The 18,683-nt window shown below is 40.3% G+C and overlaps 1 protein-coding gene across 1 annotated transcript in view; it reads left to right on the top strand.

Moving 5' to 3' along the window:
• Positions 1-18,683, top strand: part of RPGRIP1 (RPGR interacting protein 1) — a 59,198-nt gene that overhangs the window by 18,702 nt on the left and 21,813 nt on the right. The window contains exons 7-19 of the mRNA XM_087424124.1: positions 417-440; positions 1,332-1,478; positions 1,961-2,034; positions 3,591-3,736; positions 5,029-5,189; positions 5,659-5,802; positions 6,267-6,417; positions 8,458-8,910; positions 9,072-9,223; positions 9,671-10,013; positions 11,537-11,721; positions 12,022-12,225; positions 12,754-12,892. Coding sequence (XP_087280250.1) covers positions 417-440; positions 1,332-1,478; positions 1,961-2,034; positions 3,591-3,736; positions 5,029-5,189; positions 5,659-5,802; positions 6,267-6,417; positions 8,458-8,910; positions 9,072-9,223; positions 9,671-10,013; positions 11,537-11,721; positions 12,022-12,225; positions 12,754-12,892 — 2,323 coding nt within the window. The remainder of the gene's footprint in view (positions 1-416; positions 441-1,331; positions 1,479-1,960; positions 2,035-3,590; positions 3,737-5,028; positions 5,190-5,658; positions 5,803-6,266; positions 6,418-8,457; positions 8,911-9,071; positions 9,224-9,670; positions 10,014-11,536; positions 11,722-12,021; positions 12,226-12,753; positions 12,893-18,683) is intronic.

The raw sequence follows: 18,683 nt of genomic DNA, 5'->3' as shown, positions 1-18,683 counted from the left end.
TAGTAGCTGCTCAGCCAATAGTAGCTGTCATTGTTAGTTTTGTTATTGTTTTTTCTATTTCTAAAACTGGAAAGAGACCTTTCTGAAGCATGCTGAGTAAGAGATGGTGCCTAATCTGAAAATAAATATATTTTTTGGATAATCCACCGACTGCAATGCAAAAGTGAATAAATGACTCTTCATCCTTTTTAAAGAAATGTGTCATCTATTATGTTCACAGACTACCTGGCAAGCTAGGGCAGGAGAAAAGTAGCAGCATTTTTTTAGTAAATAGGTACACAAATTGACTTGATTCATGGGAATTTTTTATAACGTCTTTTAAAATAAATCTTTAAACATTTGTATTACAGAGATAAGCATCAAAGTAAACATCAAGCTGATATATCAATAGAATAATACTTATTTCTTTCTTTCAGGCCTATGAAACTCTGCTCCAGAAGGTACTTAAAAATGATTCCTTGAATCTCTGTTTCTTAGTAATCAAACCCAAGAAATCTGCGTTAATTTTCCAGTAACATAACACCAGAATTTAGCCAACTAAATCGAAGTTATTATGTCACATAATTTCTATTAAGACAAATGATACTGTTAATGTTATCAGAAGATGCTTATTGCACTGGTTTCATAAAGATTGCACTATGAGATCTGAGTTGAGAAATACCTGGAACAATATTTTTCAGCCTATTGCCAGAGAGAATTATAGCATTTGCTCAAAAATGCCTAAGACTATTCCTCTAGCATGTGTGAAGTGGTGAGATATAGCAAAGTTGTTGCAAATCTTCTCTGGTATTGTTAAATATTTGGCCCTATTCATCTCTGTGAGTGGGGTGCAGGTGAAGCTGAGAGAATGTCCTTGATTAAGAGTCATTGGGGCAGAGTTCCCAGCATGGCCAGCCACAGCTGTTCCTCACCAGACACGTCCACCAGAAGAATGCACACTTATCTTCTAGAGTTAATATGTCACTTTGCTAGGTGCAGAGGGAGAAGTATATCAACATAAAAAACATTCAAATAGCTTAGGAAAATAAAGGCAGCTGTGAAAGGTGGCACTTTGTTTAGAGCCAGGGTTTAATTTGAACCTTGGGAAAATTAAGTCTCCAATTATGAATTACAGTTTCCCAGAGTGAAAAGTCCTCACTAACAGGGAAACAACACTTCCCAAGAAATGCTAGGGTGAAAAACAAGGTCAATTTACAGTGCAAAGGCAACATGCTGTTAATCAAAGCCATGGTTTTTGATATCCACTAGAGAAGGATGGAGTTGCTGGTATCTTGAGACCACTCCTGCTGAGTGATATGACCATCCCCAGAGCAACTTTTCTTTTGCCCCAGAATCAGGGAGTCCTAAGTACAGCCCATGATGCCCTCCTCAGCCAAGTGGACGAGCTCAGGGCAGAGCTGAAGGAGGAGAGCAAGAAGGCTGTGAGCTTGAAGAGCCAACTGGAAGATGTGTCCATCCTGCAGATAACACTGAAGGAGGTAAATAACAACAATAATTGAAAGATACCATCAATTGTAAGTTATATTCCAATTCAGAGATGTTAAAAAGTGTATCTTAGTAACAATATGGTATTTCATTTTTTCAAATGAGAAAAGTGAGGCTTCAGGTGTTTAAATAACTTGCTCAAGATTACACCATTAGGGGAAAAACTGGGATTTATATTTATGTCTGTTCTCCAAAGTCTTTGCTCTGTTATAATGTTCTACTACTTCCCTAACAGTAGAAACCCAGACATCGTGAAAATTTACTTCAGAGAATCCTCATTAATTCCAATGAAAATCTTCATTCCATCACTCCTTCAATTGGTTCGAATCTTTCTAGTTGAATAGCTCCTCATAGACATGGGAGAGGAGCATAGAAAACCTCCCACCCAGGACCCACCCTGTGACGGAAAAGGGGAGACTTGTGCAAGGCAATAGATTTTAAAGTTTTATCTCAGGTACTCTACTGTCATTCTTAGTTTCAGGAGAGAATTGAAGATTTGGAAAAAGAACGACAATTGCTGAATGACAATTATGACAAACTCTTAGAAAAGTGAGTATCAAGTTTGGGTCCCAGAGCATTGTTTGTTATAAAAGACAATTATAGAAAAGTGCCTTGCAAATTTTAAAAATCATACCTAGGGTTAATAAGGATGTGGGGAAACTGTACTCAACACTAGTGAGAATATAAATCGGCCCAGTCTTTTTGGAAGAGAATTTGACACTATCAAAATGTTAAACATGGATATCTTTTGTGCCAGCAATTCCGTTCTTTGGAATCAAAACTAAAGAAATCCTCTTATGTATGTGCAAAGATATCTGTATAATATGAATGTTAATTACCACCTTGTTAGTAATAGTAAAAGAAATTGGAAACCATCCAAATTTCCTTTGATAAGGGATTGACTAAATAAATCATGTTTAATCCCCACTATGAAGCTGTTAACAATAAGGTAGACCTACATGCCTAAGATATATTGTTAAAAGAAAAATCAACTTACAAAAGGATATGTTAACTCTGACCTAAATGTCATGAGTGTGTGGATCTGCAAACCATTAATGAGATGAAAGGATTGGAGTAGGGCAAAGAGACACCTTCACTTTTATTCTATATACTTTGACATCATTTTAATTTTTTATGACAAGCGTATATTCATGTATTAATTTTAAAATTAAAAATACCTGGAAGTTTAAAAATATTAAACGTGCCTTCTGACTCAGTTAAAGGCAGCAGGAGGTAGATTGGGGAGGTTGTATGGGAGCATCCTGGGAATAACTGATGCTCTTCAGCCCAGTGAAATGAAGTAGTGTGAGAATTATCCGCTTTGAAGACCCCCTGTGACAAATATTACTATTGGCCTCTTCCCTTCATCACTCAGAGCATTATCTTCTTGGATTGTCATGTATGGCCAGGAAATGCCAAGAAATCTTATCACGAGTTTAAGCAAGTTGTTTTTAGACCACATTTATTAAAATTATAAATAGCAAAAAGCCATAAGAAGAAATAATTATTTATCGATGTCACTTCACTTGTGTAAATAATCAAGAACTGGCCATGTGTGTTTTTCACTCAAAATCGGTCTGCCCTCACACCTAGATACAATGGTGTGCAGGATACAGTCATTGAAAAGTTTAGTTCCTGCCCTTCATTGTAGTAAGTTATAATCTAGTTCAAAGGCAAGTATTCTCTAAACTACTCATTGGTGAAGGTAGATAGAGGAATGGAGTAAGGAAAAGAAGAATATTTTGTCCCTTATTTCTAATCCAGCAGACCTCAAAATGTCTTGGTACCTAGTTCCTTGCCTAAAGAAAGCCATTACCTGGAGAAGTTCTTTGGGAAGTAGATATGACTTGGGTTGTTTGCTCAGTGGGATATTTGAGACTTAAACAGAAGTGATACTAATGAACTCCTTGATAGGACCCAAAAGTTCCAAGGCAGTTGGTAAATGACAGTTATAGATAAAGCAGGGCAGAAAAAACATGTAGGGGAATGAATGATGAACTAGGCCCAGAAGATGCTGAAATGTGTAATGACGAGGTCATATCACACACCTTTGAGTATCCATCTCACAACCCCTCCCTCCCTCCTCACTTGCTTCCCATTTTCAGCATGCTGGACAGCAGTAACCAGCCTCCCTGGAGCAATGGGCTCTTAGAAGAACAGCTACAGCAGAAAGTCTCTCAGTTGCAGGATCAGCTGGATGCTGAGCTGGAGGAGAAGAGAGAAGTCTTACTTCAGCTGTCCAGAGAGAGAGGTAGGTCGGGCCTGGAAGAGCTCTCTCAAATAAGGCATCCTCTACGTCTGGTTTGGGAGAAGGGAACTGGGCCGGAATTTCTCCAATCCCCTCACTTGATCCTATGTTTATGGGGGTCATGGATAACTAGAATAAGAACAATGGCAATCAGATCAGATTTACAATCAAGAAAGGATGACGCCTACCTCACACATATACTTTTTCCCATGTAATGACTTTCCATTTGAGAGGATGCCAATTCTTAATTTATTACGTTTTTAAACATTCACTTTGTTTATTGAAAGTATTGAAAATGAATTTCTCTGCCTTTTATTGTTATCAATCATTTTAGAGGTGATTGGGAGCTTTTTTTTTTAGCACCTGATACCTGAAATTGAGAAGCAAGTGAAATTGAGAAGCCAGTGAAATTGAGAAGCAAATTGCTGCTCTTGGTTACCACTACCATTTTCCCCTGTCTTCACTCTTAGATCACTATATCTACTGTCAGTAGATAGTTATTCTGAAGATTTTTAAATACTGTCAAAAAGACCTTTTTCTCACTTCTTCTTGCTAGCCTGGACCTTGATATTTAGTCTTATCAAACTTATATTTCATCAAATTCTAGTATATTCACGTAGGAGAGTAAAGAAAAAGAAATATGACATCAAGAAAAATAGAGGCAAGAACCATAAAAGGATAAAGCTTAGGAGCACATGCTAAGGACCTTGTAGTATGTATGGAGTACAAGTGAAGTCTGGTAAAGACTTTAAGGTAATCTAATCTAACCTCCTCTTGAATGCATGGTAATGAAATGATCACACTAAACACTGATCACCTTTCTTCCCTGAAACACACATACACATGCACACATACATACACACATACACGGAAATGCCCAAATGTCCATCTTCCCTCCCTCAAGGTCAGGGTTGGTGTGGAGGTAGGTGCGCCAGAGAGCCAATAGTATAGAAGTGAGAATGGAGTTGGGGAGATACTGGTTTGGATGGTGCTGTCAAAAAGTTTAGACTGTCCCAGTTAGTCAACTGGCTTTGTTGTTATCATTGTTCTCTCTTCCTCTCTACAAATTGTGCAGGTGTTTTTTGTTTTGCTTTTGGAGTCCATGTGTCAACTCATTTTACTGGGTCAATAAGCTATAACTCCTTTGTAGAAATAAGAGAGAATTGCTTCTCTAAGGGCAAATTTATAAAATGAATTTAACATTAGTGGGAAATTTTAATTCACACTTGGTTCAACTTTAACTATGGTTACTGATAACTACAGAGTTTTAACTTTCTGGATTGTTTTTTCCCCAGCTCAGAACGAGGATCTGAAGCTTGAAGTTGCTAACCTCCTTCAGAGGCATAAACAGGAAGTAGAGATCCTCCAAAACAAAGACACAATATCCCAATCTCCTGACAGGCAATCAGAACCAGCTACTCACCCGCCTCTATTCCGAGAGACCACTCAGATAGAGGTAAGAGCATCTGTAATCAAGCAAGTCCCCTCTGCAGAGGGATCTCTGGCAGATATCTCTAGAAAAGATGAAAGGATTAGAAAACTAACTGAATAATATTTTGTCCTGATGGAGGACAATATTTGGAAGGATATGAGAAGGCTGAGAGTAGAGATAGCTTCATGAGCTCCATACATTTTTTCCACCCTTTACAGCTTGTAAAATTTAGAATCTTTTTCAGATGAGGACTTGACATGATCTGCTGAAGAGCAAACAGCCATTAAAAGCTGAATAACTTCCTCACTGCTAGTACTGAACATGAGGAACTAGAGGAGAGAGCACTCGTGAAGTCACACAAGTCCTCTTTGACATTTTGGAGTAGATTCTGCTGCTGGTATTTTACTATTACCAACAACCGCTGTATGGAGAATAGTTATTACTGTACCTATCATATTTGTCCTCCTTTTTACCACTGCTTTTCCCTCTATAGCCCTGTGAACCAAAAAACCAAGAAGAAAATAAACTGTCCCAGATGTTAAGTGAGTTGCAAGTATCGCATGCAGAGACCACACTGGAACTGGAAAAGACCAGAGACATGCTTATTCTACAGCGCAAAATCAACATGTGTTATCAGGTGCAAGAAAAGATGGTAAAGGGGGAGGTTAGATACATGGGCTCACGGGAACCACTTACAAAACTGAGAATGAAGCAAGACCTGAGTTTCCAGGACTGATGTGAGGTGATATGCCGTCCTGTGCAAACACAGAATGTGCTGTCCTTTGAATAACTTGAGGACTTGCACATGCCCATGGCACCTTGGCATTAGAAGCCAGTGAAGGGGCCAGCTAATGAAAACAGCAGGTGTGAAGCTTCTGGGTTCCAATTCTGCCAGTCCCGGGAAAATACTAGTCTGTGGCACTCGTAGCATAACTGGTCCTGGTGGGGTCTGTGAGGAACCCAAATCTTTTTCTAGTGGATGAATCTGCCCTGCTAAGGAGATAGTCGATTCTCCCTCACCTGGCACGTGCCACTTTTTAATCTGGGCTCTTTGGTTCTGGGCCACTGAGATAGAAAAGTTCAGACATTATTTTGTTTCAGGAGGAACTGGAGGCAATGATGACAAAAGCCCATAATGAAAATAGAGATCACAAAGAAAAACTGGAGAGGTTGAATCAACTCCTAGACCTCAAGAACAATCGTATCAATCAGCTGGAAGGTATTTTAAGAAGCCATGGCCTTCCAATATCCGGCAAGTCTTAGTGCTTTGTTCTCCTCATTCTGGGACCCGCCGCACGGCCAATGGCTATGCTCCCCTCCGTGTACCTGTCTGGAAGGCGCCTCCTATGTCCTCAGCGTATGACGTATGACTTATCCTTCTTATTCTTTATCCTGTCGTCTTTGTTGTTTTTATATGTGGTTAGCAGCTTCTTTTGCTCCATCATGTCAGTATCTTTCTCTGATTTCTCTGGAGAGTTTCGCCAGGGCCCAGCAATTGCTGAATCTGTTTTGAGAATGACAGCATATGACTGTTGGCTCTCAGGGTGGCATAACACTCTCCCTCTATCAAGATTGTTTCCTCAACCCGGGCCTACATAGCAGTGTTAGTGAGGTAATAGAGCTTCATCACTCATCTCTCATCATGCTTTTCTGTGATTTCTCTCTAAAAGTCTCTAAATGCTTTGTTGCAGTTTGAGGATGTCGACATAATGGGGCAGCTGGCTGGACACTTACGCAAATTTCATAATGTGGTACTTCCCGTATTTAGTACAGCCACTGCTGACCAGGCTCTGGTCTCAGCCTTGCATATCAAGAAAATTGGCTTTGTTATTATACTCGGTGGTGAGAGACCTGACTCACACTAACAAAATTCATCAAAGACTGATGTTTAAACCAGAACGTTCATTTGTTGTTTTATGATAGCGGCTGTTCCATTGCTGCCATGAAAATATTTGGAACCACTGTTCATGGCAGGCCTCTCTCTGGAAAACAGAATCAGTAAGCAGTTTCTTAGTGAGGATGGAGCTAGAATGAAGGGAGATGGGTCATTCCGGGGCAGGATTTATCCATGCCAGGGTGAGTCTGTTAAAAGTTTACTGCCATATAACAGAGGAAATCCCTCCTTGGATTGAAATTCTCATGTCCTTCAGATTCAGGGTCTTTCTCCCTGGGCAGTGCAGGATAAATACTCTTACCTACTTCTGAAGATTCATTTGCTTTAACTTATAGTTCTTTCATTACTGGTAAGGCTAAAGAGTTTTTCATATGTTTACCAGTTATTTGTATTATTTCTTTTGAGAATTGCCTATTTCTGTCCTTTACTCTTTCCTTAATTGTATTTTATTGATTCATAGAAGTACTTTACATGCTAAGATTATTAATCCTGTGTTATGTAATGCAAAATTTTAAATATATTTTATTTAGTTATGTTAATCTTATCAATTAAGAAACCATTAGTCAATCTCTGGACAGATTTTGGACAGGAAGACATTCTGATGTATCCAAAATATTTTTATTCTACTATTTTAACTCTTAAAATAGGACCTTCACCATCAACATACTGTGACAACTCAAATACTCCCCCATTTGAAGCAGACCAAATATCCAAGTTTCTGATTGGTTGGACATGGGAGGTAATGTACAGATTTGGTAGACTGTCTCACATATCTTTGCATCTCATTGCCAATATTTTCAACCTTTTTCCAGTAAGTGTCCTCCTCCACTTTCTACTCATTACTCTTTTACTTAAGGAAGATTTTTTGCCTTCTTATGATGAAATCAAATTCTTAACAGAATGAAGATTCTTGTAATTGATCTGGCTAGAGAAGGGAAATTATTTCTTGGTGGAGCCCAATGTAGCGTAATAGACACCATGACTATAACTTGCTATTTTCTCCATGGCCAATATCTCACACTACTGGAAATACTCACATTTTATGTTTCTAGTGCTTCTCTAATGGAATTACCAATTAATTCATAGGACCCTGCTATAAGCCAAAACAATGTCATCTGTTGATGAAATTGTGCCTCCAGTGTTTTTCTGAGCTCAGTGTTTCCTTTTCAACAGATCATTTTGTACCATTTCTAAAGCAGGCATTGGATTATATGCCCATCAGAATTCACAGCTCTTGGTTGTCATTCTACTGCTTTTCCTTTTGAATCTCATGGTTTCTTGAGATAATCACAACTTGGACTTCCACCACGGTTTTTATTCTCCTTCTATCCACCTTCCTTTACTCTAAGGAAGAGCTCCCTACTCTTTAATGGATAGGCAGTTTTCTTTCCCCTCTAGAACAGCTCAAAGATGTGGCTTACGGCACCCGAGAGTTGTCATTATGTCTGGAAACACTGCCAGCCCGTGGAGATAAGGATAAAGTGAACATTTCTCCACTGCATCAGAGTGAGAATCTTTTTGAACTGCACATCCACCAGGCCTTCCTGACATCTGCTGCCCTGGCTCAGGCTGGAGACACTCAACCTACCACTTTCTGCACCTATTCCTTCTATGATTTTGAAACCCACTGTACCCCACTAGCTGTGGGGCCACAGCCCCTCTATGACTTCACCTCCCAGTATGTGGTGGAGACAGATTCCCTTTTCGTGCACTATCTTCAAGGGGCTTCAGTCCGGCTTGATCTATACCAGGCTATTGCCAGTGAGCACTACACCCTTGCAGCCGGATGGATTTGCTTTGACAGGGTGCTGGAGACTGTGGAGAAAGTCCATGGCTCTGCCACACTGACTGGTAAGTGCTGTCGGCTCCCCATAGCTCCCAGGACTAATGTGGAATTTCCCACAGTCATAGTTGCTCTTCTGGTGGTTTCCCATTTTTTTCCTCTGCCTTTAGTCTTGATCTTCACCACACTATTTGTATCCTCCATGCCTTTCATACTTTCTGCTACCCAGGAGCTGGTGGAGAAGACTTCGGGGTGCTAGAGTACTGGATGAAGCTGCGCTTCCCCATAAGATCCACCCTACAGGCATGTAATAAGCAAAGGAAAGCCCAGGCCTACTTGTCAGCCAATGTGCTTGGAGCCTGGGAGGCCCAGGAGGATGAGGTGAGAAAAAGGATGTGCCCATGCATCTCAGAGGGGCCTCAGCCAAGCAGCTCATGAGAACAGCTCAGTCTTCCACTCTCAATAAGTATTTGTTGAATATGAATGCAAGAGAAAAACTGTCACACCACAACTAGACCAGATTCTTTCCTTGGTCAAGCTTGAGTTTGAAATGAAATACGCCCTTGGAGCTAGCTACCTCTCCCTAACAGAAAACAGCTGCTCTGTTCCATTCTCTAAGACAAGGCCTGAGTGCCAACATCTCCCTCTGATAACTATCTGCTAGAGCCAATTTGCAGGCCGGTGAAAGTCATTAGGTTTCTCTATGACCCAGTCAGGATTCAACAATTCTCTAGGTCATAGCTCTTCTTTATCAAGGGTACTGGGCCTCACCTACAATAATTCTCTCAGGCTGCCCTTTTCCTCAGTCCAAGACCAACATCTTTCCAGTTTAGATCAAAGACTTGGAAGCATCAGAATGAGCTGCAAGTGGAAATCATCAGGTGCTGTGGCCTCCGGAGTCGATGGCTGGGAACCCAACCCAGTCCATACGCCATGTACCGCTTCTTCACCTTTTCTGACCATGACACTGCCATCATTCCATCCAGTAATGATCCCTACTTTAGAGACAAGGCTCAATTCCCAGTTCTTATGACCTCTGACCTGGATCAATATCTGAAGTGGGAGGCCCTGTCTGTGTATGTTTTTGATGATGAAGACCCGGAGCCTGGCTCTTACCTTGGCCGAGTCCAAGTGCCCTTGCTTCCTCTTGCACAAAACAAATCCATTAAAGGTGGGAGTTCAAGGTTATTACATCTTTATGCTCTCTTCCCAGTGTTGTCTCCCTGTCCTAATTCTGCTTTTCTTTGACTACTTGCTTGGAACAGTCTCTCTTAAAGCCTGCTGAAAGAATTTTAGAATATTGTCAGGAGCGACAGAGCAGAAGACTTAGAGCCTCACTAATCATGTGGAAACATTGGCTTCTTCTACTTCTTTTCAGCAACAAAAGCAAGATTCCCAAGTGGATAGACCCACCAACCTGAAGTTCATACCTCGATCTCTGAACAAACATTTTCCGATTTGGTAGTGCTTCCCCGTATTTGTCTTTACTTAAGGCCTGCTGTTTCTTGGCACATGACTAGATATCAGAGTATAAGCTGTGTTCCTAACACTCTCCCATAGTTCTCTTGCTTCTTTTAGACATTGGACACAAGTTAGAGAGACTTCCATGCTACACCAGGGCAAAGGCAAATTTCTTGGATTTTTTTTTTTCCCAATATGGAGCTGAACTCCCTACTCCCTCACCTTACTTTCATACCCAGGGTTGTGAGGTGCACCTAGGAAGGATCAACTCTCTGGTTGCAGTCCTGGGAGGGTGAGTCGGATATCTGTGCTCTCATTAGGAGCTGTGGATGGGTACAGCCAGTACCAACCATGTTTGACAAGCTTCTGGATGTTCCAGAAAGTGTGTGAGGCCTCCCTGCTCCCCATACCACAAGTGCTAAAAAAAAAAAAAAAAAAAGCTGACTTTTCTGAACACAACTCATCTTTTGCCCAAGAGAAGAGGCAATGTGAGTCATCTGTTAAATTAATCAGTGTTACAAATCAGAAGTCTGGCGTTTGGGAAAAGCCATTTTGCTTAAGTTTTCTTGGCTTTTGTAATTTTAGAATTAGGGGCCACTTGAGTGTAGGTAATGGTTTTCTTGGCATGCCCATGGCACAGAAAGCATTTGGTAGTAGTAATAATAATGTGATCTTGTTTATTGGCTGGGTGACTGATGACAAGCAAGCTATACCTCTCCATACATCTTTTGACTGTCCTTTCCTGAAACCTGGAGATACCCATCTTCCCCTGTAAATATTCTTTTTTTTTTTTTAAAGATTTTATTTATTTATTTTTCCCCCAAAGCCCCAGTAGATAGTTGTATGTCGTAGTTGCACATCCATTCTAGTTGCTGTATGTGGGACGCGGCCTCAGCATGGCCGGAGAAGCGGTGCGTCGGTGCTCGCCCGGGATCCGAACCCGGGCCGCCAGCAGCGGAGCGCGAGCACTTAACCGCTAAGCCACGGGGCCGGCCCCCCTGTAAATGTTCTAAGTGAATATTAGAAGTAATATTCTAAATGAATAGAAGTATTCATTGCTATTTTACATTAGTTCTGAGTATATTTCATCATGATTATTTGATAGATGTTAATTAATTACAAACAAAATATGGTGAAATTCAAAATGGGGGAGGGGAATAGATAAGGTGCTGATGAATGCTCACTTGCCTATTTCACATGACCAGATCTTGTTAATGTCTGTGTGTCTCTCAGGTGATTTTAACCTCACTGACCCTGCGGGGAAACCCAATGGATCTGTTCAGGTGCAGCTGGATTGGAAGTCTCACTACTTACCCCCAGAGAGCTTCCTGAAACCAGAAGCTCAGATTGCGGAGAACCATACCAAGGACGGTGTAGAGATCTCACCTGAAAAGGAAGAGGCTTCCTTTCCTCTCCAGGTAGCAGATCTCCACCAACCCTGTGGGGCAGATTTGAGGAAGACAGTATTAAAACTGGAGTAAAAGAAATTCCTTCTGTGACTGTCATGTGTCCTGCAAACTTAATCTGCATCCCTCATAATGCCGTAAGGCTATTGATGGAGCAAAACAGGGTTTTATTGTGGGGCGGAGAGAGAGATGGTATCTCAGCTCTCTGGCAGGAGAGAAATGAAGTCTAATGCTAGCTCACAAATCCCTTTATTGACTATCAAGGCTGTTAGGCTATCATCTTGTAAGGCTGTCTCTGACCCTTCTATTTAGGACCAGGGGGCATCCGCTGAGATTCCTATTGAAGCTGGCCGGTATCAAGCTAAGAGCAAACCTCCTCAGGTGGGAGAAAGGAAGGAAAGGGAACATCAGGTTGCAAACTACTCAAGAAGAAAACACGGCAGAAGAACAGGCATTCAAGGGAAGAACAGAATGGAATATCTTAGTCGTAACATCTTAAATGGAAATACACTGCAGGTAAGGCCTTAGAGACCCTGAAGGACTGAAGTATGGGTTGTAGTGTCCCCAAATATTTTATTCTCAGAGGTAGAAGCAGAAGCAGACTCACAAGATAAGCAATAATCATGGTTTTTTGTGGTTAGCCCATGTTTCCACCACCACAAGTGGTTTAATAAACCTCTGGACTGTTCACTTCATTTCAATGTAATTTAATTCAACAGATTATGGACACTGCAATTTACGCTTCGAACTTTAGTACCACACCCCTAATCAGTCCACTTCAACTGTAATCAAAGTAAATTAAACAACAAGTATTTATTGGACACCTGCTATGTGCTTGATACTGCCTTTTCTTCATAGGAAACTGGATTAAAGTTACTATGTAGCACCTAAAATAAAAAAAAATACATATAAGATTATAAATATATTACATATTACGTCATTATAATTTATATTGTATTGTATAATTAATAATATATAATTATTAATCTTATAAAATTATTATAATTATACAATATACTTATATTTGTTATCCTTATTCTGAAGCAGGTAAACTACGCTGAATGGAAGTTCTCAGGGCTTAAGATCTCCATAGATGACGGTCTGAAAAATCAGAAAAAGAAAGAGGAAATGACCTCATCCCATTCAGCACTGATGCAGAAGGAAGCCCTACATCCTGTAAATGGTATTGTCTTTTTAAAATCGAATTTTCCTATTTAATCATTGGATTATTTTATCAAACCAGTTATTGACTTTCTTCCTTCATCTTGCATTGCTTAACTTTTCATGGAAAATTAGTCCTGAAGACCCTAGGCTCAGTTTTATGCTGCAAGTGTTCTGGTTAGGCCAACCAAGGCTGGACTCCTCAAAGAGAGTACCTTTCTGTGTATTTGAAGCTAGCTAGCTCGCTGGCCAGTTTAGTTACCTAGCAAGCATAAATTCCAGGGTCTTGTGAATTACGGTTACAAAGAAATAGGAGGAGGAGTATGATTCGCTCATATGGGATGTTAATCCAAATTTCTTTTAAATTAAGGCAAGGCTTTTGTGTTACAAGGAAAAGAAGACATAATTTCAGGTTACAGTAATGGCAAACTAGTTAATTCAGACCAACTCTCCTGTTAATGACAATCAAAAAGTTAAAGTTGGGCCGGCCCCGTGGCTTAGCGGTTAAGTGCGCGCGCTCTGATGCTGGCGACCCGGGTTCGGATCCCGGGAGCGCCCCGAGGCACCACTTCTCCGTCCAACGCGAGGCCGAGTCCCACGTACAGCAACTAGAAGGATGTGAACCTATGACGTACAACTATCTACTGGGGCTTTGGGGGGAAAAAACTGAATAAATAAAATCTTTAAAAAAAAAAAAAAAAAAAAAAAAAAAAAAGTTAAAGTTAATAACTTTTTTAAAATCTTGGGGCTAGCCCTGTGGCCTAGTGGTTAAGTTTGGCATGCTCTGCTTCGGCACCCGGTTCAGTTCCGAGTGCAGACCTACACCACTCATCGGCAGCCATGCTGTGGCAGTGACCCACATACAAAATAGAGGAAGATTGGCACAGATGTTAGCTCAGGGTGAATCTTCCTCAAGCAAAAAAAAAAGAAAAAAATCTTAATGTTTCTTAAAAGCAATAAAGAGCCAATAAGAGCAAGAGGAATTACCTAGCCTAGAGCTAGAACTGCCTCAGCTCTGGGACATTGCTGGTCTGGAGGAAGCAGTGGAGAGATAAACCATGCTTTTGGTGGATTTTTGGGGTGGGGATATGGGATGCAGTCTGAATCTGAATCTGAATCTGCAGTCTGCCCAGCATAGGTAGGTGTCTGCCTGGAGCAGAATTTCCCACTCTGGTCTGGGACCCTGAAGACAGCACCATTCTGAGCTTCTTGTGCTCCGAGAGGCAGAACTGTGCTTTGGGCACTTAACAGGGCTAGAGGGACGAGGGCTGACCAGATGCCCACCAGGACTCCAGATATTGGAGACAACAGACCCAACCTGCATAACAATTGTGTTTACTAGGTTCGTGGAGATAAAAGTTGAACTTTAACATTTCAGCAGGGAACTGGAGCTACGAAAATCGATGTTGTAAGTTTTAAAAAACATTTTGTTTTAAAATAATTTCAAACTTCTATAAGAGCTATATGAATAGGACAAAAAAAATGCACGTAAACCCTTCATGCAAACTCATCAACTTTTAACATTTTTCTACTTTTCACTGTATCACTTTTTTCTGAAGCATTTGAGAATATGTTGCATATATCATGCCCCCTTACTGCTGTATATTTCAGTAAGAAAAAGGAAATTATATAACCACAGTACAATTATCCAGTTTGCAAACTAAATGTGGATACATTATTGCCTAATGTTCGGTCCATTTTCAGAATTTGCTGATTGTCCCAATAATGTCCATTATAGCAGAGTTTTTTCCCCCTTATCTAATCCAGGATCATACATTGCATTTAGTCGTGTCTCTTTAGTTTTTTAAAATCTGGAACAGTTCCTCATCTTTTCGCTGTCTTTGATGATGTTGACATTTTTGAAGAGTGTAGGTGAGCTGTTCTGTAGAGTGTCCCTCATTTTCGATTTGTCTGATGTTTCTGCGTAATTAGATTCAGGTTGTGAATATTTTAGAGGAATACCACAGAAGTGATGTTGTGTCCTTCTCACTGCATCACATTAGGAGGTTCATGATATCAGTTTGTCCCATTATTGGTGAGGATAACTTTGATCACTTTGATCATGCTTTGCTTAAGAAAGCATCTGCCACATCTTTCCATCATAAAGTTATCATTTTTCCCTTTGTAATTCTTAAGTAATCTATGAGAAGATATTTTGAGTCTATATAAATCTCTTCTTCCTCATCAAATTTCAGCTAATAAATTTGGCATCCATTTTTTTTTTTTTAAGATTTTATTTATTTATTTTTTCCCCCCAAAGCCCCAGTAGATAGTTGTATGTCATAGCTGCGCAGCCTTCTAGTTGCTGTATGTGGGACGTGGCCTCAGCATGGCCGGAGAAGTGGTGTGTCGGTGCGCGCCCGGGATCCGAACCCGGGCCGCCAGCAGCAGAGCGCATGCACTTAACCGCCAAGCCACGGGGCCGGCCCCATAAATTTGGCATCCATTTTTGAGTTGTTTTTTTTTTTTTGCCTGGATCAGTTACAAAATGTTTGCAAAATACATTGCAAATCTGGAAATGAATCAATAGAAATAACAGAACTCCTAAATACAGAAATTTGTAAGAGAAATAGGTGGGTTAAAAGCAGATTTGACACAACTGAAGTGAGAATTGGTGAAAATATCTAGAATAAAGCAACAAAACAAGATGGAAAATACAAAAGAGGAAAAAAGAGCCATAAAGGATAAAATAAGGAGGTCTAAGCTACACCTAATTAAATGTAGAAGAGAAAGAAGGAGGAAGAGGCAATATTTGAAGTAATAATCACTTAGAATTTTCCAGAACTAATAAAAGATATTAAGATGCAATGAAATGAAACTCAAACAAAAAAGTAAAAGTAAATCTAAATCTAGACACATCAGAGTGAAAATACAGAAAATAAAATCAAAAAGAATATATCAAAAGCATCCATTTAAAAGAAAAGGATGGACACGGGTACAATGGTAAGATGGACAACTGACTTGTCAAGAGCTACAACTGAAGCCAGAAAGCAGTGGCAAGATACCTTCGTCTGCTGAAAGAAAATAACTAACTGCCAGCCAAGAAACCTCTGCACAACAAAAATGTCCTTCCACAGAATAGACGTTTAAAGACAAACCAAAATAGAGAGTTTGCTTCCAAGCTACATTTTAAAGAAAACTTAAAAGTTGTTCTTTAGGCTGAAGGAAAATTATCCCAGAAGGAAACACAAAGTGTAACAAGGAATGAAAAGCAAAGAATATGGGTTAATTTAAATGGCTGTGTAAAGCAAAAATATCAGCTTGTGGGATTTAAAATATATTCACATTTTAAATAAATAATGTAGTGGGTTCATTGGTGGCCCCCCAAAAGATGTATCCATGTCCTAAACCCCAGAACCTGTAAATGTTACCTTATTTGAAAAAAGAGTCTTTGCAAATATTATTAAGTTAAAGATCTTGAGATGGGGGCCAGCCTGGTGGCGTAGTGGTTAAGGGCGTGCACTCCGTGGCTGGTGGCCTGGGTTTGGATGCCGGGTGTGCACTGATGCACCGCTTGTCAGGCCATGCTGTGGCGGCATCCCATATAAAGTGGAGGAAGATGGGAACAGATGTTAGCCCAGGGCCAGTCTTCCTCAGCAAAAAGAGGAGGATTGGCATGGATGTTAGCTCAGGGCTGATCTTCCTCCCCAAAAAAAAAGATCTTGAGATGAGGAGATCATCCGGGATTATCTGAGTGGACTCTAAATCCAATGAAAGTGTTCTTATTAGAGACACACAGAGGAGAGACACATGCAGAAGAGGAGCAGGCAGTGTGACTGTGGAGTCAGATTGGAGTCATGTGGCCACAAGCCAATGAATGCCTGGAGCCACCAGAAGCTGAAAAAGGCAAGAAAAAAAGGAAGAGGCAGTTTGTCCCCAAGAGCCTTTGGAGTGAGCGTGGATTTCCCAACACCTTGATTTTGGACTTCTGGCCTTCAGACCTGTGAGAGAATAAATTTCTTGTTGTTCTCTTCTTTTTTCATGAATGTTTTTACCTTTATTTATTTTAGTATACTTGAGATAGATGTTTCATCTTTAACAAGCTTAAGTGAATTGTACATGTTTTATGTAAGCCAGAGGCACAACCAAGGCTAAAGTAACATCTGGCCCAGCAACTGACACCACTAGAGGAGCTCATAGGAAGTTCACTAACACCTTGAAGATCCATTACTTTATTGTAGAATGAGTGACTCTTCAGAAAAGAAAAAAAAGACATAAAGGGTAAGGTGAGGAGGTCTAAGCTACATTTAATCAAATGTAGGAGAGAAAGAAAGGGGACAGAGGCAATATTTAAAGTGATATGTATAATTCATATCTACATTCAGAAAATGAAGTCATGAGAAGGGATTTTCTGTGTTTGGGCTAGGATCTCTGGAATGGCTTCCTGCAATTCAGGCCAGTCCTTGGAGACCAGCTCTGCAAAAGTGCATAACCCACTGTGGTTGAGTTCGTTGTGGCTGAGACAGAAGGCAGAATCGCATGTTTCTGTGAGGTTGTCCTGTGTTCAGTCCAGCATCAACATCTCTGCCAGTGTGGTCTTGCCACTGCCCTCAGGACTGTGCAGCACCACTGTCTGTAGAAATGGCTCTGTAAGCATTTTAGGATTACTGAATGGGATCAGTGCCTCGTATTTCTGGGTGACAATAAGGATGCTTTCACTGGCTCCGAGCCAAAAGTTGTTCTTAAATTTCTGTTGTTTTAAGCCACTAAATTTGTGGTATTTTGTGACAGCAGCCATAGAAAACCAATGCAGGCAATAACAAATATTTGATGATCAACCAACACACTTCTAAAGAACCCTTGCATCAAAGAAGAACTCCTAGGGAAAATTAGAAAATATATTGAACTGAATGAAAGTGAAAACACAACGTATCACAATTTATGGGATGCAGCTAAAGCAGTGCTTGTAAGGAAATTTTTATAGCTTTAAATGCTTATAATTAGAAAAGAATAAAGATCTAAAGTCAATAACGTAAGCTTCTACTTCGAGAAGCTAGGAAAAAAAAATAAAATCAAACCCAAAGAAAGAAATAATAAAGATCAGAGCAGAAATCAGTGAAATAGAAAACAGAAAAAGATTAGATAAAATCAATGAATCCAACAATTGTTTGTTTGAAAAGATCATTAAACTTGGTAAGCTTTTATCTTGAATGACTATACTAATTAAGATCCGACCACGAGACAGAAACTACATAATAATTTGAACAGGAAAAGTTTAATATAAAGAACTATGAACTATAACAGAGGATTGAACTTGGGGGATGAGGATTGACTAGTAAGTAATAAAGAGAACTCTAAAGAATACAAGAATAGCAGATCTAAAGAACATCCACTAATTCCTAGAGCTGAGATAGAGGCCCCAAAGAAGAAATAAATCTGGTAGACAATCCCCTTCAAGGCTGAAATCCAGACCTTGTTGGAGAGAGTTAAGTTATATTTTACTGAGCGGCACAGAAATTTGCTGTGGCTGCACATCAGAACTCAGAGGAACTGTGAAATTGTCCTCTGGAGTGTTAGGGGTAAACCATTCACAGAGAGGTGCCAAGCCAGTGGCATTTCACTGCAAACTCACTCTAGGAGGTACCAGGGAAACTGACCATGGGGAGATGCCATGTGCTGCTGGCCACTGAGAACTGCTGGAATTGGATGTTGCAGAAGCTGTGTGCTACCAGCATTGTGTTCTGCAAGAAACCATGTATGTTGTTGGAGCCAGGCCCTATGTTGCAGGAGCCTGGTCTGCAGAGTCCACATCTGCTGCAGGAGCTTGCCTAAATGAACACACTGGAACCAGGGAGAGAAATCTTTTCCTCTTC

This window comes from Ceratotherium simum, chromosome 3 (genome assembly GCF_057802395.1).
Source record: "Ceratotherium simum simum isolate JZ-2026a chromosome 3, ASM5780239v1, whole genome shotgun sequence".
NCBI lineage: Eukaryota > Metazoa > Chordata > Mammalia > Perissodactyla > Rhinocerotidae > Ceratotherium > Ceratotherium simum.
This window is presented reverse-complemented; position numbering and strand designations above follow the sequence as displayed.